The 25655-nt window shown below is 33.7% G+C and overlaps 1 protein-coding gene across 4 annotated transcripts in view; it reads right to left on the reverse strand.

Annotated features, from left to right (window-relative positions):
- Positions 1–24164, reverse strand: part of CBLB (Cbl proto-oncogene B) — a 222083-nt gene extending 197919 nt beyond the window's left edge. For 2 of the 4 annotated variants that reach the window (XM_051985227.1, XM_051985226.1), the window contains exons 1-3: positions 23950–24164; positions 22620–22821; positions 9079–9329 (exon numbers count right to left, since the gene is read on the reverse strand). In XM_051985227.1, the coding sequence (XP_051841187.1) occupies positions 9079–9329; positions 22620–22787 (419 nt within the window). In that variant the 5' untranslated portion in view covers positions 22788–22821; positions 23950–24164. The remainder of the gene's footprint in view (positions 1–9078; positions 9330–22619; positions 22822–23949) is intronic. The other 2 variants (XM_051985224.1, XM_051985225.1) reach the window with 1 other exon arrangement.
- Between the last annotated feature and the right edge of the window lie 1491 nt (positions 24165–25655).

Here is a 25655-nt window from a genome sequence, read left to right on the forward strand (position 1 = left end):
AGACAGTCATAACATTTGGAAATCAATTATTCAAAACAAATGGTATAACTCATTAACTCACCATTCAAATTACATGTAAAATAAAATTTTATGATATTTGTATGCAAATGTTCAATTACATGATATGATTGAACATACTGCTAATATCATTAAAACATTTTAACATAAAAATGAGATAAAACATTCTTATTAATTATGGCATTCTTGTAAGCCAAGATTTTATCTTTTTTTCCAAAATAAAATTTCAGAAATTATATCAGAAAAACTGTAATATGTTTTAATAACACCCTGACAACCAATGTTTAAAAAAGGCATAGCTTCACTTTAGGACTTGAGAATTGTTAAGAACTACCTCCTCTTGATAATATTCTAATGCTGATGCTACAATTAAGAAATGAAATAAATTGTTGTCAATGTTTTTTGAGCATTTTTCACTCAAATGTTAATTTATGCCACCAAATATCCCATTATTAGTTTTCAAAAATTATAATCAAATTTTGTAAACAGATTTAATGACTGTGATGCAAGCTAAAATTAAATGTTTTAATTAATTCTCCTGAGTTTAATTCTCAAAAATAAGAAAACACAATCATATTCCAGTAATATTTATGCTTTAAACTTTTTACACTAAAAAACAGAGACCATATTTATATCATCCATCATTTTACTTTAACCTGAACATGTTACTTTTTTATATAGAGAAGCCATTTAAGATTATGGATACAATATAAGCACATTAGAAAATGGTGCTCACACACTTATCTTTAAAAATATTACTAAAAAATTTTGCACACACTTGGCCATCAAAATGAATGACTATTCCCTTCCAAATCAACTATTAAAAAAAAAAAAGCAAATATGCCCTCGACTAATAAAACATTGCTAAGATTTACTGAATTAAGAATCTCAAAAAATCTTGGTACAAGATCACAAGATTTTAGAGTTGGAAGGGCCCTTACAGGTGATATCATCCAACCTCTCTACAGATGAGGCCCACAAGAGCAAAGTGTCCGAGAGTATACAAGTAGTAATGGAAAAAAAGGAACTCAAACCCAGGCCTTCTGATCCCAAATCCAGTATTTTACCCATTACATTGGCTTCAATATTGGGAATTTCTAAGTACCACATAAAATACACAAAATCTAGAAACGTTGTTAACACATTTTGGTGCTGATTTAATATATTAAAGCAATACAAAGTTTTCTGAAAGAAAGATTAGGTGACTAACCTTTGAAATAAGCCTTAGTGTAATAATATCAATTCCATAAACAAATATTTATTGAGCAGATCATGCAACCTTAACTTTTTTTGAATCTTGGCTATTAAGTCCAAGATGGGTATAATCTGCATAGAAATATATACTAGGAGTTTCATGTTACTTAAATCATAAGTTCCTCATATAGTATTCACATCTCTATAAAATTTTGATATTACATTAATGATCATGGGTTGATGTTCTTAAGATTAAAGTATGGCTATAAACCATATGTCTAATACTAGGCATCTTACACTAGGACAGTATAAACTATTTTTTAAAATATCAACAGAATCAAATTTAAAGAATCAAAGGTAGAGGATATTTTTAAATGTAAGAAAGAACTAATCTTTTTTGGTAAGCATCAAAACTTCAGTTTTTCAGGAAACAGTTCAGTCACCATGACTTTTTCAATTCTAATTTTTTTTCTGCTTTAGGGTAATATGATATAGTTTTATTCCATTAAGATTAGAAATATTAGGTAATCTATTTGGCTTTTTTTCTAGGAATCAATATTCTCTGTAAAATCACTGAAAAATAAAACTATTTTGTCTACTTTTTGGAAATAAGCATTTCTTAAGCTATAAAATTATCACTGCAGTATGTCTGTTTTATAAATAGGATTTAATTAACTTTTATAAAAAACTGCCAAAGGACCTTTCTTGAGCTAAACAACCAATCTAGTACTTCAAAAACAAAATTCATCAACATCCTTTGTGGTGATGGTTTTAGTATGAAATTCAAGTGGAGTGTTTTTCTTTTTTTTTTCTTTTTGATTTTTAAAATATTTACTGATATTTTTGTTTTTATATGATTTTTATTTATTTTTATTTTTATTATTTATTTTTTAAATAACTTTTTATTGATAGAACCCATGCCAGGATAATTTTTTACAGCATTATCCCTTGCATTCACTTCTGTTCCGATTTTTCCCTTCCCTCCCTCCACCCCCTCCCCCAGATGGCAAGCAGTCCTTTACATGTTGAATAGGTTACAGTATATCCTAGATACAATATATATATGCAGAACCGAACAGTTTTCTTGTTGCACAGGGAGAATTGAATTCAGAAGTATAAATAACCTGGGAAGAAAAACAAAAATGCAAGCAGTTTATATTCATTTCCCAGTGTTCTTTTTTTGGGTGTAGCTACTTCTGTCCATCTTTGATCAATTGAAACTGAATTAGCTCTCTTTATCGAAGAGATCCACTTCCATCAGAATACATCCTCAAACAGTATCATTGTTGAGGTATATAATCTCCTGGTTCTGCTCATTCACTTAGCATCAGTTCATGTAAGTCTCGCCAGTCCTCTCTGTATTCATCCCGTTGATCATTCCTTACAGAACAATAATATTCCATAACGTTCATATACCACAATTTACTCAACCATTCTCCAATTGATGGGCATCCATTCATTTTCCAGCGTCTAGCCCCTACAAACAGGGCTGCCACAAACATTTTGGCACATACAGGTCCCTTTCCCTTCTTTAGTATCTCTTTGGAGTAGAAGCCCAGTAGAAACACTTCTGGATCAAAGGGTATGCACAGTTTGATAACTTTTTGAGCATAGAGTGGAGTGTTTTTCTTGCATGCTTCTGGACTTTAATTATTTAATCTAAATGTCAATAGACATTTACAGGATGAAAAAAATCAACTTTAATAAGCTGTCATAAATCAGAAAGGGATAGAAAACATCTATAAAGTCAGTTTTACTTTATCCTTATTAAAGTACTAGTTACTTTCTCATTTGATATCTACTAACACTAGGAAAGATTACCAGACAATAATAACTAATAGGAATAGTGACTAGAACTGTGATTTCATTGCACATGGAACTCCCAATTAAGGACAGCCTCTATGTAAAGATCAAATTGGTCTCTGCAACTTAACACTCTTAATGAAGTTCAGTTACTTCTTTATGATCTCAGAGTAAGCATATGTCAGAAGTAGGATTTAAACCAAGGTCCTTCTTTGATGATTATCAATTCTTTATCCACGTTAGTGGTATTAAACGCAAACAAAAATGAATTCCTGATACTAACCTGAATAGTACAAATTAACATTAACTACACTAAATTTTTATTTTGTTAAACATTTCCAAATTTCCATTTTAATCTGGTTCCAAGCCCACTTACCAGAGGAGTCAAACTCCTCTCTACTATGCCACACTGTATTTTATTCTTAATAGCATATAATTTCTGTTATATAAAAATTATGTTATAGATTATCTTTACAAATAATATATACATATGCATACAAGACTTACAAAGGTCCTTATCTGCACTTTAAAAAAATAAATTTTCTTATGATTTATTAACTTATATAGGCAAATCATAGAGATTAACCAAATGAAATGATAACACTAAATTATGAAGCAACAATATGAACTATATCTATTTTTCTAAAAATTATGTTGAAGGATGAAATTAGCTACAGAAGATGAAGGATTTTAAAGTTAACTACTTAACCTTTGCATTTCTATATTTTAAAATTTAGATTTTTTTCAATTAACTACATCACTTTGATTATTCTTATTTTCTTTGATCCTATTTTGAAAACTATAGCAGAGTATTAAACAATTTGAACAGACTTTTCAATTAAAATAAAAAATATACATGATAATGTCTTTATAGATTTAAGTAAGATATTATAAATACTGGTAAAAGAATACTATTTTCCAAATAACCACTTAGCATTTAAATTCTCTACCTATTCTCATCTGCCCTTTCTATAAGAAATTATTTATTTAAATATGGAAATTTCATTAATTTCTGTGGTCTCTAATGAATGCATTCAATTTATGTATTTATTTTAACACATTACACCTCAAGAACAAATTATAAAACTTATAAATTTATAAAATAATTTTAAAAACAATTCTTTACTTTTTCCTCAACATTTCTATGAACCATGTCTCCTTTTTTACTCATTTTCCTGACCATCAAAGCATATTTTGAGATCAATTGTGAAAGATCACTTTATATGGTTTATAAAAACAAAACAATAAAACCACACACAATTCAGTCAAAAAAGCAGAAGTATAGTGTAATCTGTAAAATTGAAAGTATTTGAAAAACAATGTAGAAAACGTTTTAAATATTTTAACAAAAGAAACAATTGTTTCATAAAGAAAATTTAGCTGTTTTGGTAACAACAACAACAACAACAAAAAAAAAACAGAAACAACTAGCCAGATTATTTTGATATCTATGTTCTTTGGTTTCTCCTCCTTCTCTCTCCCCCTTAAATCACTGAGGAATTTAGAATAAAAGACAAAGTACAGGTCTCAGAGTTCAAGAAGATGTGGGTACGAGTCCTGCCTTGACACTTTATGTCTGTGTGACCATAGCAAGTCACTTAATCTTTCAACATTGCCCTTGGAACTCTCTGGGACATTATAAATAGCAAAGTAGTTGCCAAAGCATATTGGGAGTTTCGGAGTTCTCTATACCCATGAAATCATACAGGTCAGGACCAAAACAAACAAACAAAAAGTATTCTCTTATCTTCATTAAATTGTTAACAAAAATAATGTGACAACAATAAATTCAAAGCAAAAAGGAAAACTTCTGACATTTCAAAAGAAGAAAAAAAATTTTTTTTACTCATGTAATTACATTGATCACTAAGAAATAATTACTCTATAGCATCTGTTCTATTTTGACTGAGAAGTTGCCTAGATAGCAATTTTACAAAGAACAAAATGTAAATAAAAGTCAGGAGAGTGACCAAGGTCAGAGAGCCCTGGCTGTCAGAACTGGAACCAGACCATAGATGTTCTTGGCTCCAAGTCATGTTGCCCAACTACATCCCTTTCTCCTCTCCTGCTTCCTTCACAATGCAAAGTTGATCACACTAATAAGATATGCAGATCATTTTCCTTAAACAAGGAGCTAAATATGATTTGGAAAATTCAGAATTGTCTCAATGAATGCATAAGTACATTAAATGAACATTTACACACATATATTTTTTTGAAAAATTTTAAACCCTAACCTTTTGTTTTCTGCCAAATATAGGAAAAAAAAACATTTAATGCTATAAAAGAAGGCGTTTAAGAACTAAGATCTTGGTTAGGATATGTAATCTTTGCTTTTTAATATGTGGTGTCAATTTGTCTACACAGGCAAGTAGGTAGGTAGGCAAGCAGACAAATAGATTAGATAAATATATAGGTAGATCAAAAAGATCTACACAGTTTCAAAGTACTGTAAGCATATCACCCTACAAAAATCAACACACATAGGCATATCCATATTGAACAACAATTTTGTGAACTGTGTTGGCATTCCTTTCAGTGACTGGCCTTTTTCAGTGAGTGGGAAAGGTTATCCATGGGACTTCTTGATCAGTTTTATAGTAGTCCACATATAAAAAATTAGAAAACTACTATTCTGCATGGACAATTTTAAAGTGGGTTAAAATATGGTCTCATGCCATTTTCTTCAGGTGTATCTGGGTCACGTTGCATGAAAAATTAAAGAGGTCAGCTTACTATGTTACCAATCACAAACTGTAATGACTGTACTAGTTATTGTTAGAATTTACCAGTTATTATTATTTTTAATTGTGATAAATAGTGGAAAAAGAAAAAGAAAGTTTTGTAGAAGTCTGTTTATAGCCCATTTTGCCATCTGTCCTTCATATCAATCATGTCTTTAAACCACATAATATAGCACTTCCTTTTTAAGACTAAAAATACAAATGATGCACCCTCCTTTTCCTACGAAGACCATACATACCCATATACAAAGTGTGTTTGTCAGAAATACTGAAGAGTCTACCAGTTAATGCCAGCTCAGTAGAGTTTATAAGTCAAAAGTAACTACTAGCTGGAGCAACATCAATTCAATATGAGGTTCAATTATGTCTGATGAAACTTAAGCAGTGTGATATAGGGAAAAGGGGCATACCGTGAATGGAAAGTGGGACATAGGAGCTTTCTCATGACATGTGACTAACAAAATTAATTACTCTAGCCCATTTACAAATAAAATATTTGAGTAAAGGTCTTGCATTACATTACTCATATCTTATTTGTTAGCAGACACATAAATAGAGAAGTTCCATTTTCTTTCAGAAAAAAAAAAATCTTCTAAATCAGGTTCATTTACTTCCCTCATTTGGATAGTGTAGAAAATTCAACCTGAAAATTTTAATTGCTAATTTAATTTATAACAAATTAACATACACATATGCAAAGTAGAAGAAGGAAAATGAAAAGGAGTCCAATAATATGCATAGAAAGCTGGCTTCAGAGTCAGGAAGTCCTAGGCTCAAGTCTTTTCTCTGACACATACTAATTGTATGACATGACAACAGTCACTTAATCTCTCACAGATGCAGGTCTTTCTCTAAAACAGTAAGTTGAAGAGACTATGCTAAGCTGTATTGACAGAAGGTGTTTCTTCATTTGGAAGCTACCAATTCCAATAAATTCACAAGATCACTTAATATGTGTACAAATATCCAACACATCTTTTAAACATCAGAAAAATCTTCAGGTCAGTTTCCTTTCAATATTCTAAATTACTTAAATAACCAACTCTGAAATCTTCTTGTACCTATGCCAATAAAAAAATTGATGTTCATAATATTTTACTTTCTGAAATTGATTAGATTATGTTCAGTATAGTTAAAATAAAGTATATTTAATTATATTCTATCCAGTATAGATGTATTACTTGCATAGTAATTTTATTAATAAGAATACTCTACTCTCTAATCAGGACACATAACAAGGAATTTCTATTACTTTCTTTACCAACAAAATACATTCTGTGTGGCATAAAACTGTACCCAGTAACCTCCCTTACATTTCATAAAAGTATACTTCTGGTAGCAAATAGACCCAAAAGAATGATCAGAGATTAATACTATCAATCATTATTAGGAAACAAATACATAAAAGGGTACTCACAAGGATAAAAAAACATAAACTGCTTTTTACTTAGATATGATCCTCAATTAATCCTACCATAGATCTATACTCTATCCAAAGAAATAGGTTTTTATTCTTTCCAGAAGTAAACTGTAATATTAGGATTAGCTTTCTGGAGAACCTCGAAATCAGACCAAGTCCTTGGTCTTATTGGAGAAGCGATGAAGGCAGTTCAGCCACCAAGAGGCTGGTCAAAAATAGAATGTCTCTTTTCAGCCCTTCTCAGCCCTTATATACCTTGGTACAATTACATCATTACAGCATACTGAATATGTGTGAACTAAAAAGCCATTACATCACCATACTAAGTACTAAGTATATATATATATGTGAACTAGAGAACCATCATGTCATCAATTCCACTGAGTTAATACCTTGTTTCAAGTATACTTCTCCAGAGTTCCAGCCCTCTATGGTAAGCTACCAAATTCTTAATTATAAATGCATCTAAGTCATTGGTCAAAAATTCAAAAGTGTATCACAAGTCTTCCTCATAATCATCAGCTGATCATATAGCAACTGAATTCTAATTTACATTGTATTATTTTCCAAGAGAATAAATTCCTCATTTCTCCTTTTTGATAGGAAATCAAAACCATCTAAACTTTGAATCTCCCGCAGGATCTGTCTTGTGTGCAATGCACACAAATAGGGGGCTAACACTTTTTATGTCAAATTCATATTTTTAAAAAATGAAATCACTAGGTTAATTATTTAAGTTTTGTAGGAATTAACTCAAGATTCTCAGGAAGGTAGTATTTATTTCACAATAAAATAAAAGTATCTAGTTGAGTATCTACATAACCACTAGAGATATTCTGAGACCTTGCTGTTATGATAACAATAAATGTCTTTAAAGTCACAACCCAAAAGACCATTTTGCAGCATAAAAATTGGATTTAGAGCTAAAAATTCTGGGGAAAAAAGCACCTAAGTTAATGACACAAGTAATGATAGTTACAATAGCAACTATTAACATTTATGCAGTTTTAAAGTTTTGCAAGGCACTACACAAGTTGTCTCCAACTTGCAAAACTGCATAAATGTTAATATTGTATTGTAATTAATGTATTACATTACAATATTGTATTGTAATAATATGTATTGTAAACTTTAATAGATTAAAACATAGTGTAGTTTTAATCTATTAAAGTTTACAATACAATAAAGTGTAAAATGCAACAAAACATTACTTAAAAATTTAAAAAAAATTTTTTTTAATTAAGGCCATGCAAAAATAGGTGTGGAAGGCAGAGTTGGCCAGTCCTGATCTAAGGAAAGAACGATAGATATAGATTCATCAAGACTTATTTACTGCGCCCATGTACAATCTTAGTCTCCTTCTGTACTCTCCTTCCTTACTCCTGCTCTCATAAAGTTACAACTAAAACTAACTTCCAATTGTTCTGTAGAAGTACAGTAATTTAAAAGACCTAAATTTAGTTAGTGAGAGGGTTAATTTACTGTTTTAATGATGAAGATATTAAGATGATTTAGGATTAATGACAGTTCATTGTTTTAGCTAGTGGCATAGAAAATTCAGTTATGTTTTTGAATTTCACAAGATTCAAGTTCAAATTCTGTCTCAGATATTTCTTAGATATTGATTTTGGGCAAGTCAAAACCTCTCAGCCTCAGTTTCCTCATCTCTAATATGAATAATAGTATTTCCCTTAATACAATTATTGAGTAATTTTAAGGATCAAAATGAAATGATATTTACAGCATTTGCTAACCTTAAAAATGGTATGTAAATATAAGCAATTGCTGTTTATCAAGTGATAAAATCTTCATACCAGTGCATTGTAACATTTCTATTAAATATGAAAATGTGACAAAACAAGCAACAATTATAAAATTTGTATCATAAAAAATTCTTACCTGTCCTGTGATTGTTCCTCATACATTCTTTCTTTGCCTTCTTTAAAGAGTCTAATTGCTCGTTTTGACTTTTTCATTAAGCTATCAATGTAGATTTTAAAATACTCATTTTCGCTGAGTTGTGCGAGTTTCTGGTTATCATCATATTTGCTCAATATGAGTCGCAAATGTTGGTAAGTGTCAGGCAAAATATCAAGTATGTATGGTGGGCTGTTCTTTAACTGCAGTTTGGGATTTTGGCATAGTCTTACCTAGAGGAAAGAACACAGATAAAAATGTATAAGAAGTTCTTATTAGCTAGTTAATAAAAGTCTTTCCCCTCCTATAATATAATCTACAAGGAAGCTATATAAATTACTTTCAGATAGATCTTAGTACAACTTTATTTTATTCTATTTCTACAAATGCAAGTTATTTAGTAATACACTTAGAAAATCTTTATCTATAACTTTCCCCCCTAATTTCTTAACCTTCTTTGAGTACAATAAACTATTCAACATAAGATGCAAATCCATTTTAAAAAGTAAAATCACAATGAGTAAATAAAATACAGTTCATCAATGAGCATCTGAAATCTTGCAGTTAAAACTTCATTACACTATACTTTGTTCCCCACTGAAGTTATTTAATAGGTTTTAATTAATGTTTTAGTTGATTAATCCTGTAGCCGGGGAAGTTTAAACAAAAGACTGCAATTTTAACAACTAAGATAATAAATAATAAATACACATCAAGTTCAAACTAGCCTTCACTATCTTATTTTGATACTTTCTACCTAGTCCACAAACACAAATTATCTCATGGTTCAGTCAGCTGCAATCCAACCAAGTATTGATTCAGAAAAAGTATGTCCAACTGACACAGTGAAGAGAATCCTGGACCTGGAATCAGGGAGACCTCATTTCAGGTCCATTTCTGTCCTTTTCTATGTCATCATGGACAAACTATTTAACCCTTACAAATTTTAAAGCAACTTTATAAAGCAGTGAAGTTATAGAAGGATTGTAACCTGTGTTAAGGAAGAACGGATACATACTAAGAGTTCTCATTAAAACAACAACAACAACAACAACAAAAAAAAAACAGATCCTGGACATATTAATATATATGTTCAATTCTTCACTGAATATCTGACCTATCTGCCTAACTAGAACCTCTTTGTAATAGATTTCCTAAGTAAATCATGAACTTTCAGTTTGAAAGCTATAGAAAAGCAACAATATGCAATTCAACAGCATAATACTATTACAAAAAGGACAAACTATAAATACTTAATATCAACAGGTCAAAATATTAAACTCTTCAGTAACAGTAGCTTCAAGAACCTTGAACTGCATTAAAGAACATATGCACTGCATTAAAGAAATAACATTGTCAATCCTTGTGTGATAATGGGTTTTTTCTTTGAAAAAGATCACATCAATTTTTGTCCATAAATACACAAAACATCTTTAAATGAACTTTTGTATTTAATTAAATGATTAACTTATTTCTGTCATCAGTATTGATGAATCCTGGTTCCCTCTAAAAACCATTTCATCAAAAATAATGTCTTTGACTTGATTTCCTTGAACAGAACTATACCACTTAAAATTCATATCCAAGTTACAACAACCTCAGTTTAATAAATAACAATAGCAAGAACAATTCACATTTCTATGTACTTCAAGCTTTACAAAGAACTTAGGAGTTTTACAAATATGTCATTTTATTTTCACAACAACCCTGAGAGACAGGTCAACATCTATCCCCATTTCACAGATGAGGAAACTTGAACAGACATAATTGTTAAGTGACTTGACCAAAGTCACAATGCTAATAAAGGTTCTGCCTCCAGGTCCAATGTTTTGTATATTGAGTTACCTAGCTAGGAAACACTTTGGCCCTCCTAAGAAAATCAAATATAGCATTGATTTTGTCCCGTGTGAAAAAAAAAAGTAAGCCAAATACAGATTTTTTTTCCTACTTAAAAAATTATCACTTGGTCTTTTTTGATTTTCTTAAATATGATACAACATGGAGCAGTAAGCAAGAGAGCAGACCTCAGAGTCAGGAATATCTGAGTTAAGTCATGCCTCTGAGAAACACTAGTTGTGTGACTCTGATCAAGTCACTTATATTTTCAGTTTCCTAGGTAATTTTCTAAGTTGTAGAGAAAGGACAAATATGTATTTAAGAGCTCTCTAAAATGATTAAATCACTTTTTAGAACCAAAAAAAGCATGAAATAGTCTATAATGACTAAAACTGGAATCAAGATACAAACTGCTATTTGGGCTAGAAAATAACAGCTGACATTTTACAGACATTAAAGGATTGTTTCACTTTTTATGTAAGCAAGGTGTACATTTGTACTTGAATTGGATTTTTTTTTAAGTACAGTTTGCTAAAAGGGAAGACTTTCAAAGGATTAATGAATTTCATACAATAGAAGAGAAGGTACAATAACATTTGTAATCAACATTTTAAAATACTACAAAACACAGGCTATACACACAGACCACAACTGGATTTCAATAGGCATATCCCTGAGAAAAAATTGGATAAAATATGACACAGATTGCCCTGTAATGTGGGAAATATGATATATATTAAATCTGTTTCAAATTTATTCTCTCCTTTCATAAATGAAATGTTAACTAGTTTTTAAGATGTCCCACTGTGACAGTTTGATCTTGGACAAGGCATTTAATTTCTGTGTCCCATGAAGTTCTCTAGTGATAGAATAGTTACTGATCAGCATTGGTAGAAGATTTTCTTACCAGGAATTACCTATGCTAATTATAACATAGATGTAAACAGTAACCTTACAAACAGCACTATGGAGTGGACAGAGACCTGGACAGAACTCTGGAATGCCTGGATCCAAATCTATTTCAAACATTTTCTGGGTGAAATCACTTAACCTCCAAGTGTCTCAGTCAATTCCACAGGACTTAACTATTGTGGATGAATTCTGATCTGAAACTAGAAAAGAGATACTAAAAAGTTTTTCTCTGAAAGTTTTTTGTTGCTGTTTTTAATATATATGTGCATTCACAAATCTAGAATTTTCAGACATATCACTAAGAATTCTAGTACCTGGAGCAAATTCAGTTGGAGCAAAAAGGTATAGAACCCCTCCTAAGTGTGATTATTATTGTGTTGTTGTTTGTCTTCCCTTCTTAAAGAGGACCAGGGTGGAAGGGGTAGGAGGGGAATAATACCATGAAAACAAGTGAAGTGGACTGAAGTGAGGGAGAGCAGTGCAAAGGCACCAGACTTGCTTTCTCCTCCAGAGTCATCTGGGTCCAGTGGCAAGATACAGGCAGGACAACTGGAGATGGCCCTCTAAGTGTGATTAAGGTAGACTTTCAATAATTCTTAGAAGTTAAACTGGTAGGCCAGGGTATTACTCAAAGGAGCTGAGGGGGCGATGTCTGCTTTCCTGGTTATTAGACTTACTGAGGAGCAGCAGAAAGAGCAGTCTAGGAGTAAACACATGACAATGAGAATCTGTATCACATGGAGTGAACTTAAAAGAAATCTAAAAACAACTGTGAGGAACAATGAGTATGTCAACTTTTCTTCCTTACCCTTTATGTCAGAGTGAGAAAAGCTGAAAGTCTGGCATAGAGAGGATACCAAGATACACTGGGATCTATAGGGGAAAGGTGGGTATGAGAAAGTAACAGATGATGAAAACCTGAGAGGAAGAGACACAGAGCAGAAAGAATTAGCTTAACAGAGGACTCTAAATTGAGGACAATTTAGAATTTAGAAATATGTTTAGAAGACATACTAGAAAGTGACGAGAGCACAGAACAGAGCTGGGGAGAGTTGAACTGACCTCTACGACTGATCCTACCCCAATGGGACAATTCCTAAAACTGGGTGGATCTATTGGTGCAGTACACTCCAGAATGGCAAAACCAGGAGAGGAAGGGCAAGGAAAGAAACATCAACCCTCCCTCTACAACCCCAAAGTTGGATTAATAGCTGGGGGAAAGTCCAGTCAAGCTAGGCTACTTCTAACTCGATATATTTTGTAGGCTTTTCATTCATTTCCTAAGAAAATTTCATAAAATAGTATAGGAATAGTAAGCAGCCTTAGAAACCATCTAATCCTATCCCCTCACTACAGATGAGAAAATTGAGACCCAGAGAAGCAAAGTGACTTGCCCATAGTCTACCACTAGCTAAGTAGTAGCTCAGACTGAAGTTCAAGTCAATGCACTTTCTACTACATTAATCACAGAAATATAACTAATTACAGACTCAAAATACAAATTTACCTTGTGACAAACCAAGAACAAAACTTCAGAGATTCAAGACTTAATTTCTAGTTACATGTGCCAATATACAATAAGGACCTTCTGTAATATATGAAGAGTTCAAGTCAATCATTTTAGCAATAAGGATAGCAATTTATGACAGAATTGATTTACATTGAAATACCAAGAATAGTCCCATAACAAAAAAAAATTGCTTTCTTGCAGACCAAGACAAAAGGAAAAGATCAAAAAACTAATGATTTTATAAAAATAGCACATTACAAAATATCCAGTTCACAAAGTTACATATCTCCCTCTACTTACTTTTTAAGTTTCTTTTGTTCAATCTAAATTCCATATAGAAATGGGTTATTATGAAAATAAAGGACTTTCCTATGGTCAATAATAACTGCTAAAAGAATAACTTTTTAATATACCACCTAAGTGTTAATACTATCCTTCCCTGGTGGTCTAAATGATTAAACATTTAACTAGGAATTTTACTAGCATTTAGAAAGTAACTATATCCATAACCTCATAAAAATTTAAAGCTGAAATCAACTCTAGAAATCAACTATTTCATATTCCTCATTACATACATGAGGAAATGAAAGCCCAGAATGGTGAAGACTTGCCCAAAGTCACACAGCTCAGTCATGATACACACATCTCAGGGCTCTTGACCACTCTCCAGGAAACCAGGCTACCTCCTTCTCTGATCACTGTTTTTTTGTTGTGAAAATTTATTCAATTTTTTTAAAAAAACAAGTCCAGTAGTGCAGTAACACCTTTTTCCATATACATAAACATATATCTTCAATCAATTACATCATGCAAGAGCAAAAATATAAAAACAGGTTCTAAACAAATTATAGGATTTAAGAATAAAAGAGGAAACTTTAGAGACTTTTAATACAGCAAAACATTCTTAGCATATAGAAATATTTCTTAGAAAACATATTAAATGTTTCCCGATTTATGCCTAAATTAAAATTCACTACTAAAAACCAATAAAATGTTAGACCCACTAATATAGTCCTAGCAAACAAGATTTAACATACTGCATCCCCTGAAATGTATCAAAGCAATTTCATTAAAATAAAATAAAATTTATAGACAGAGCAAAGAAATTCTATCTGTGAAACTACAACTAAACTCTGATATAAAAACCCCCAATTAACCAAAGATTTGGCTATACCCTGTGGGTAAATCCTGTGAAGTAAAATATTTCACAGAAACACAAGGGATCACTTTTCTCAAAGGCTGTAACAGCATGATTCTACTATGTAATTCATCATTGAGATCAAAAGCATTTAAAGTTCTTCTGAATATTTTGTACCAACCACAGTACAATACCAGTTTGACCCTTTCTATTCTACATCTTTTCATGTAAATAAGAAAACATTAATGTGAATCAAAGTACAAAAAGCATGCAAATAAACTTTTCCAGCAATAACTATATAGAATCTTCACTATGAATGTAAAACCAATTCTCTTATTTAATCATGAGACGAGACAAAGAAGAACAAGAAAGAATGTGACTGCTTCTGCTGCCTTCCAATTCAAAGAAGGCATGTGAAGGAAGCAAGATACAAGAGAGCCCTTTACATAGAAAATGGAATTTAGACAGAATTAGAGGTAAAAGTATAATTACAATAATAATGCACACATACTTACAAAACAGTTCACACTTACAAAATATTATTTTAAAACTATATATAAGATATATATTAACATGTATTGGTTAACCTGCCATCTGGGGGAGGTGGGGGGGGGAAGAAGAGGAAAAATTGGAACAAAAGGTTTGGCAATTGTCAATGCTATAAAATTACCCATGCATATAACTTCCAAATAAAAAGCTGTAATAATAATAAAAAACTATATATGTGTGTATATATATATATATATATATGTATGTATATATGTAGTTCAAATATGAACTCCTTTTTATATACAAGGAAACTGAAGGTCAAGGATGACAAACACATTGTGAGGTCATACAGCTAATAAGTGTCAAATCCAGGCCTCTAGACTCCATGTCTAGCACTGTTTCAACTATAACATGATTAGCCAAGACTAGTACTTTGGTCTTGCAAGGTCAAGCAGCTAGCTGCTTCAAATCTTATTCTGTTTTATACTTACAGTGCTTAAATGGCATAGGTAATAGCAACCATAGCATCACCAACAGAAAGCTTTTCACTGTTTTGCTCTGAAAAAGAAGAGTCTCCTTACTCACATTTTACAATATTATGTCAGTCACATAAATTCCTTGCAAGAGTGGAAAGAATACCTAAATGCTGGGAAAGATTATGACTTTGGGACTTAGTATGTATCGAAATATACAAAAAGGTTGATATTTACAAGGAAAAGAGAACACTGGATTTTAAGTGGAGTCAATAAGTTTTTTATGTCATTTTAGTAACAAAGAGAAAAGCTCACAATTTAATATGAAGAGAAAAAATCTTTTGCTGTGGTCACACTGAAGTAAGGATTTCGTGAGTCACATTTTAGAATTTAAGGTCTATGTGACTGCAAACTTTCATCAAATAATTTAATTCCAATCAGAGTGAGAATCAAAGACAATTCTTTCCATTCAAAATATGCTAGCTTCCATCAGCATAAGACACACAACTCAAGGAACTTAAAGATGTGAAAAACAGGTTAGAAAACTCTGTCCCACTTTTCTTCCAAAATCTCTATGATCTCTATAGCTTTTCTGAAATGTCTAAATCCCTTAAAAGCCTGTCACATTTCTATACTGTAAGACGGGGAGTGGGGAAGAGGCAGGAGGAAAGAAGGAGGAAGGGAAAGAAGCTTTCTAAACACACATCAGGGCTGACAGGCTCTTAATGGATCTGTTTCTTCAGCTCTTCTTGGTTCTATGAGGTTTCTCAGACTGGAATGATGCTGGGAGTACCCTGTAAGAACTTCTCTTCAATGTGGATTTGGATCTACCTAGCAAGATAATGGCCCTAAAAGTTTGTATGTCAACTCAGAAATAAAACTTGAAGGACCTTCGCCACCAATCATTTAATAAGGTCTTGAATAAGGTCATTTTATGAAATAGAATGACATAGTAAGAAAGATCAAATACCTAATGATATGTATGATCCCATTTATGAGAATTTCCACTAGCAATGGCGATCACAACAATGCTCAATGAAATATAATTTTTTAACACCAAGACTCTGTAGGATTCTGCAGGATTTGAATATAATAAGTCAAATGATCTATTAAATGGTATTCCAGTTAAATATTTAATATACCAAAATGCTACAAAATTCATTAAGGAAGTTTAGATATGCTTATTTGGTTGACAAGAAAAAAAAAAACCTAATATATACATTATAATCTGTCAAACCAGTATTTTAACTTCTCCATTGGAATTATAATAAGGACCTTTGTAATGCTCTATTATATGTGTGTGTGTGTGTGTGTGTGTGTGTGTGTGTGTGTGTTTGAAATTTCACCTAATAGGATAGGAATTGATTTCTTGCTTATTTACCTATTAAATTTCTGATCTTTGAAAATATATTCTATTCATTCAGTACTACATTACTAAAAAATTTGATTTAAAATATCATCAATTTAGGTAGCCACAGTATAATCTATCTAGAGAGCAATCTCTCAGTACAATAGCCTCAGCTTTGCCTTCAGAAACAGGATAATTGGCCATGCCCTTTGGATTTTTAATCTTACTGTTTAATTGACCTTTATTTTTACATCACCATCAATTCCAAATATATATATCTTCCCAATCACCTACCTAGTGAGCCAAACTTTATAACAAACATTAAAAATAAAAGAGAAGAAAAATTGGTTCAACAAAAAATCATCTCCATCAGACAGAATATGCAATACTACATATCTATGATCCCCACCTCTACAAAGGGAGAACAGAGGAAGGAAAGGAATGCATTTTCCTATCATTTCCAATGACCTTACCTTTTGACACCGTAATCTTCCCTTTGGGAACATGCCCAAGGAAGTCATTGAAAAGAATAAAAAGAACTATCAATCCAGAAATTTTATATCTCTATTATAATGTAATCCTTAAAAATTGAAAACAATCTAAATTCTCATAGGTGAGGAATGAGCAAACAAATCATAATACTTCAGTGTTATAAGAGGTCATAACATTAGAAAGGATAGCTATGAGGGACAGGAAATAATGGCAAATTCCTATATGAAATAATTACAAGTTGGAGAAAAAAAAAGAGAGCTATAATCAGTAAGGGGAAGATAGGTTACACAATAGATAGACTCCTAAGTCTAGAGTCAGGAAGATTCATCTTCAAGAGTTCAAATCTAGCCTGTCTCACACTTGTAGCAGCTCTCAGGTAAGTCATTCAAGTGTTTACCTCAGTTTCCTCATCTGTAAAATGAGCTGAAGGAAAATAGCAAATTACTCCAGTATTTTTGCCAAAAAAACCTCAAACTAGATCACAAGAGTCAAATGCAACTTTAACAATTAAACAACAAAGTCAATAAGGAGATGTTAATGAGTAATATCTATATGTTAAAGTATATTTTATTGAAAAGAGCTTAGAGATTTTTTTTCTTTCTGCAAATTTGCTTATGTTCAAAAAAAATTTTTTAAAGGTCTTTAATTTAAAAACCTAATAACCATGCCTGAATTTATGTGACCAACATAATATTGTAAAATGCGAGTAAGGAGATCCTTCTTTTGCAGAGCAAAACAATGAAAAGTTTTCTGTTGGTGATGCTATGGCTGCCATTACCTATGCCATTTAAGCACTGTAAGTATAAAACAGAATAAGATTTGAGGCAGTTAGCTGCTTGATTCAAAACTGAATGAGATCCACTACAACATAAAATCACCAAAACTTGAATCAGTTTACTTCTCCCAGAATTACAAACAACCTTGTTTTTTAATAAGTTACCTCTCAATCCTATTCTCACACCCACCCACACAGACCAAAAACATCCTTAATTCAGCAAGATCTGCTGGTTCTATTTATGATAATCAACTTCCAGGAGGCAAAAATGGATTGGATGAAAAAACTTACTGCTTTACTTAGTACCAAGGGTACTGATGTTTCTGAACTAGGCCTTAGAAGTTTTTTTTTTTTTTAAAGTTAACATTTACAGGCAAGTCTTAAGTCCCAAAAATAATATTCATTTAAGAGATGAAGCAGGATCTAAACCTAAAGAGAAAAACACATCATTCTAATGAAAGATATAAAATAGAAGGCCATAAACAAATGGCTTTGAAGTCTTGATTTTAGCTACACTGTTGTCACATTAAAGTTTCTAAGAATAAAAAACAAGCCAGCTAAATGCAGTACACACCAAAAGGGGGAAAGTAATCCTCTACCATTTTCATATTGAGTGCTTTTGTAATTCTTAAAATAACATGACTTTACAAAAATGACAAAGGTAACTGTAGAAAATGTAGGTTCACATTATACTCTGCTTTTCATTATCAATTAATTGTTATGGATTTATTGAGCATTCATCCATGTTTACACGATGCTTTTAGCATCTATTAACTGGAAAACTGCTTCTACTTTCCATCACTTGGGTAAGATTCTTATGAGAATCATGACACAGGAACTGCCCCTCAATCAATTATCTTTCCTACTATCCCGATTAGCAATCATTTTCTTATCCTAACCTCAGTTTTTCCAAGAGAGGGATGATAGTGCTTTTTCTGAAAGGCAGACAATAGCCAGCCAAAACCTATTCATATAAGTGCCTAAATGGTGGCCATGATGGGAAGTACTGGGTACTGTTTAACTGATTAAGCCAGCTGTGGTCCCATATCCCCAGGGGATAGTCTTGAAACAGACTCAGCTTTCCAACAGTCCTCTAACTGAGAAAGATTGAACACCGGCACTTTGGGGATCAGTTCAAACAATACTGAATCATTAGATGCACCCTTTGGCTCACCAAAAACTTTCCTAACTAATGCAACCTTGGCATTACATCATTCTACAACTCTGTCCCAAAGTGCCTAAAATGCTTAGTTACCTGACTCTTGCCAACAACCTTTTCCCCAATTATGCTGTGTATGACAATTACTAACAATTCACATCCTATAAAAACAAATTAAGGCAGTTGCTCTCAGGTAATCTTAAAAAAAAGTATTAAATTTATTTAGCTGAAATGTCTCAACTACTTGAAAGTATTCTGAATTAATGGGTCAGAAGAATAATAAACTTACATTTATTCATTCTACAAAGCTTACATACACCATCTACCTCAGTACACTCCCCAAACCTTAAGAGTAATCAATTATCTAATGCTAATTAAATTTAGATTTTGCTTCAGAGGGAAAAAATTAACAGTATATCTAAAATGTCTTTTCAAATCACTATCAAGAGGACTAAAAAGTAACTCTTCTCTGGAATTCTGATGCTAACTACATATTCTTGCTGCTATTTTACTAAACAGTTAGGTAATGTATCAAGGGATTAACTTTTGGACTAACAGTCAAGTTTCTGATGTAATCATTAAGACAATGTTGATATTATGAACCACTTCCTTTACCACTGACAAATAAGAGAAAATAAACACATGTGTATGACTCTTCAGTACTGCATAAAATGAAATAACAACATCAATTAGTAATTATAAATGTGTTGATAGTACTGTGTTGCCTACATAAGCCACACGTGAGTCTAACATTTTTAAAAATAAATTCTCCTCAAGAAAGCCCATAGACACAATGTCAGGAACAACTTTTGAAAACCATTGAAAACTTATCCAGAAATCAATAGTGAAGAATTTAGGCAACAGAGTTCATCAAGTTACTAAAGTTAAGCTAACTCTACAAAAGGCCTAAAGATAAAGCAAACAATGACAGGTGCTTGTCTTATCTTAGGGAAATGCAAGTCTCTAACCAGTGCTGTAAAAGTAAATAAAACCCCTCAGCATTGTTATTGTTGTAGTTCAATTTTTTTTCCAGTCCTGTCCAACTCTATGAGCCGATAATCAGGATTTTCTTGGCAAAGATACTAAAACGGTTTGTCATTTTCTTCTCCAGCTTATTTTAGATAAGAGGAAACTGAGGCAAACAGGATTGAGTGACTTGTTCAGGGTTATACAGCTACTAAATGAAGATTACTTTTCCTGATGCCAGGCCTGGTGTTCCATCCACTGTGCCACCAAAGTGCCCCTATATTAGCACAATTGGCTGGTTTTTAATCTTTCAAAAGAAGGGTCTTTATAGTAACTATAACCGCATTATTTCCTATATGAAATCTATTGTAATGTTGACCCAACTTTCAGTTCACCTTGTCTGATTTCTAAATGTCTTTGACCACTATAAGAAAAAAAGAGTGAGAAAAATAAAAAATTTTTACAAAATCTGATACATTCATATAGGAGTCACTTAATAATCTGGATTTATAAGTCTTCATAAAGGATGATTTCAACCAGAAACCTTGAATTTTGACATTAAATTCCAATTTAAGAATTAAATTCTAATTTAAGAAGTAAAACTGAACTTCAGCTACTTCAAATAAAACTGAAAAAGTTTTGTCTGCCAAATAACTTCAAATTTTTTCAAATGCATATGCTTCAATAATTATCAAAGATCCAAATCAAAAGCTGAGTTTAAGCAACAGGTTATAAAGTCTTGTCTCCTGCACTTTCATAATTAAATTTGGGTCATAAATTTTAACCAATTGGCAGAAGCCTAAACAGGCTATCCTAAAAATCCAAAATAAATACCAGCAAAATTAGAAAGCCATCCCATCTACCTACATTCCAATCAATAAGAAAATGAAATAAAGTTGATCTGTCCAAGAATTGGCAACTACCTCTACCTTTAAACCAACAGATTAGAATTTTTTACACTATATTTGTATCCAGCGACAAACTAAAAGCAAAAGGGAAAAGGTCCAGGATTTCTTCATATTAAAGAATGTAAGACCTAACATAAAAATATGTGTGCACCTTACTGATATTTGAGACAACTGTATATCCACTTCAGGCCTCTTCCCAACTAATTGTTCTAATTGGCTCAAAGATCCCTTATGGAAAATCTATGAGGTCCTCTAACTATTGCAAATATAATCTGGGAAATTACGTTGCTTCAAAAGAAAGATCTTTTCATTATGAAATGAAGTTGGAGAATCATCATACTTATTACAAATTCCTATTCATCATATTTAGGACACTGCCATCTAAATTACTTAAACCGATGGTCCCAAATTGCTCTGAAATATCCTTAACTTGGTTTACTCTGCATGTGCTGATATATAGCTAAATTTCCGTGTGCGATCTTTCAGTTTATCTGAAAGCAACTTGTAGAAACCACAGAAATATTTGAAACTCTCAGAACCACCACCCCCAACATAAATTTTCCCTTCACAACAAATAATGTGCAATCGAATAGATTTCCTGTTTCAAAATGGAATAGTAGATGAAAGAAACTGTAATTTAGCCATTAACAAAAGCACAGAACTTTTAAAATGAAGATGTTTTCCAAAGATGAAATGGAAACTATTTCAAATTTTGCTTACTCACTTGAGAGCTAATCTGTGTAATTATTTCCCAGATAAATGCTCTCCATTTCATGCACTGGATTGTCATCAGAAGGCTTTCTAAAATGCTTTGCATAAATTACCTGTTTAAGAGCTCCAATTCTGGTCTAAGGGCAAGACAACCTCATATAAGTGAGAACAAACATTTCCAAACTATTCTGAGACAATATATTGACATTAAGCAGCTTATTGCATGAGCTTTGCAATTCTGAGTTCTCTGGAAGAACTTTGAATCTTAAGGAGTAAGATAAAAGGTAAAAGCAAGACCATCTCCTATCAAGACATCAACTTTTACAGCAAGTACAAAACCAAGAAGTGAGCAAAATATCTGATTCAAATCATAATGCCTTTGTCTTTCACTAGAGAACACAGAACTTTAGACCTAGAAATAAACTCTGAGATGATCTATCCCAATTGCTCATGTATACGAAAGGATGATGAAACTGATGTACTTGAGTCCTGAAACATCAGCTACATAAGTTGAGTAATTTGCACAAGGTCACAATAGTCAAGAAGTAGCAAAAAGTAGCAAAACTATGGCTAGAACCTAGGTCAAGTCAACAAATATTTATTAACCATTTGTTAATAAATTTGTTAATTTGTTATTCTCTCTCTCTATACACATACAATTTACAGAAAAATGATGGACAAATAGATTTTGTGTTCATTACAAGACTTAAGAGTCCATCAGAAGCTTATCATTGCCAAGTGTCACGAAATACTAAATGTCTAAGAGATCCCAAAGATTCTATATGCAAAAAAGAATAAATACTCACCACTTTGTCCATGAGTTTCCAAGTCTTCTCAACAGTTCTTCGATCAGCTGCAGCTTGTTTAGGTGGTCCAACTGCATCTTGGATAGCATCAATAATGCCCAGGATCCGTCCTTTTCTGGGATTTCCTCCTCGGCCACCAGGGTTCCGGCCATTCATAGCATTAGCCATCTGGAATCTCGGCTTTTCAGCAATTATGAGAATACTGAAAATAATTTTTTTAAAGTTATCAAATGAGACTCACAAGATTCTTAAATTATTTTTTTCCCCAACAGAAAACTAAATGTGCTAACTCATCCCACCCACCTCCTTCAGCAAAGAATGCAGTAGATGGAGTGAAATCGGCCCAGAGTTCAACTTTTAGACAAGGAGAGTATGGATTCACAGTGACAATCTACACAGAGTGGGTGTCTGGGAAGTGACCCTGACTCTGCTTTTCGAAAACTAACAGTTGTGGACAAATATTACTCATATTTGAAGGAGCACAAGCTGGATTGCATTACTCAGCTCAGAACAAAAAGGCAACATAAATACAATCACTCCAAATAGATAAGAACACAATGTTCTCCCCATCTCCTTTCCCTTAACCCCCTACCAACACCCATAAAAACAAAAACGAAGCCACTGAGGAAACCTCTTGGGGGCTTCATTCATTTGCATCCTGCACTAGATTTCAAGTTAGGCCAAGCAAAAAATTACTATACACCTCATATGGGGACACATCTGAGCTCAACAAAGGCTGTATGACTTGTATTTTATTCCCCAGCTTAAAAATCTCAAACACGGAGACAGATTCCCCCAAATTCAAAGTTATCTTTTTAAAAGAATGTAATTTCAATAGTTACCTATAAGTTAGTTAATAACCAATTCAGAAGGGGGCTAGAGGGAGTCCTTTCCTTCTTTTCTTTTTTAAAGGAAAGAAACTGAAGGAGGGAAAAAGGAAGAGGAGGGAAGATCACTCCTGATTCAGCCCTCCTACCTCCTCCCCCCATCGGGAAAAAGAAAACAAAATACACACACATACACATACACAACACACAGAGCTTTGTTTCTGGATGGAAAAAAAAAAGTCATCACCACTCCCCAGCTGCCCCCATTGCTTTTCATCCACAGTTAGGGAGGAGAAAGGTAGAAAGAAGGAAGGACAAAGTATCCTTTCTCCTCCAAGCAACAAGAAGCAGCAGTTCTCTCGTCTTGCCCTCTCCTGCGCCTTTATACAGCCCATGCTCGTCTCTTCCAATCTCCACGGCTGTTCTCCCTCTCTTTTTGCCCTTGCTTCCCTCTATATTCCCCCCCCCCCCCAGCCCACCCCGGGGTTCGGGTTATTAAATACCCCTCTTCAAACAGCAGCGGCGGCAGCAGCAACAACTGTAGCAAGAGCAAACTGGGGGTTCTTCTCTCTTCCTCTTCCGTAGCTCGTGTCTGGCTGCTCAAGGGGCACTTGGCCCGGGAGAAACATTGAGTCTCGCAAGCAGAGCTCTTCCTCGCCCTCTCTCCCGGCAATAGAGGACTCCTGGGGGGAAGGAAGGCACACGCGTGTGCGTGAGGCTACACTATACGCGCACGTCGGGGCGGGTGCCGTAGGAGGGATGGGAGCACCGAGAGAGTGAGATAAGACAGCTATTCCACATACAGGGAGCCTCTACCAACCAGCTTCAGGCGAGACGTGGAAAAAAAAAAAAAAAGACAACAATTTAAGGTTGAAATAAATCCACACCCGCCTCCTGCTTCTCCCCACTACACCCCCCCCTCCTGGGCTTGGGGACACACCAGCAGCAGCCGGGAGGGAGGAGGAGGAGGAGGAGGAGGAGACAACTCACAGTATGCCCCACCCCTCTCCTCCCCTCTTAGTGTCTCCCTCCCCCCTCTCCCTGGTAACTTACACTAAAACACACAGACGAGGGGAGGAGGAGGAGCCACGGGACCAGGGAGGGGGAGGAGAGAGGAGGCAGGAGGGAGGGGTTTAGCCAATCCTACTAAAGCTCAACATTGCAGGACACAGGACTTGACCAATGGAAGATAGACCCTTTCTTCGCCCCTCCTCTCCCTCCACGTCTCCTAGAGTACCCAGGGCTGCCAAAGAACCCCCCTCCCCCCGCACACACGCATATACATTCACACATATACATATATACGTAAACACACCAATCCCAGACACAGAAGAGAGGGTATAAATACGTGGCCCGCTGAGGGAGTGGGAAAAGGAAGGGGAAAGGATTCAAACCCCCAGGGAGTTGGTCAATGGGGGCTAAAAGGAGAAATAGGCGTGACCATCTGGAGGGAGAGTAAAAGCCAACTAGGGGATAAGAGGCGGGACTTCCTGCTTTGTCCACCTTCCTAGTCTTTTGTCTCGTAGCAACTGAGGGTGGGAGGCAATGAGTGGCACTTGAGCCTGGGTTAGAGTGGAAAAAGCAGCAGAAAATTTGCTTGCTAAGGCTGCTGGAAAGGACACTTTTTTCGTAGGACCCGAGTCTTAGTTTTTAGTAGGCACTGTGAGGAAGAAATTGAGCTAGAGTGGGACCCTTATCTAGGCTGGGATAATAGTAAGAGCGTCTGACTTGGCAAACCAATGTTCTGTTCCAGCTGTTAGTTCCTGGAAGGAATTGTATTTCATTGTACTGAAAGGAAGATGATGAGCTTTAATTAGCAGTGACCCAGTCAAAAAAAATAAAAAATAAAAAAAGCAGACTTTCTGCTAGTACACCAAAGTAGGAGGAACTGAAAGCTGAATGAATCTATTAATTAAAAAACTTTTTTCTAGGTTTATCTGAGCTATCGTTTTCCTTTCATTACTTGCTCTTGTTGTTCCTCTCTCCTGTCTTTATAAAATTGAGTCCCTTACCCGAGAGATCACACCTATCCTTTCTCCTTTTTAAATTGACCACGGGGAAGGAGAGGTATATTCTTACCTGATTTATTAAAGACCTTCTATCTGCGCCCCAGAGATATAAATGTTAAGCAGTCCATCCTCTTAAGGAGCTCACATTTTAGTAGGAGAGAAAAAAATATACCTTGCTCATTTATTTATTTATTTATTTT

The sequence above is a fragment of the Antechinus flavipes genome, chromosome 3 (assembly GCF_016432865.1).
Source record: "Antechinus flavipes isolate AdamAnt ecotype Samford, QLD, Australia chromosome 3, AdamAnt_v2, whole genome shotgun sequence".
In the NCBI taxonomy this organism is placed as follows: Eukaryota; Metazoa; Chordata; class Mammalia; order Dasyuromorphia; family Dasyuridae; genus Antechinus; species Antechinus flavipes.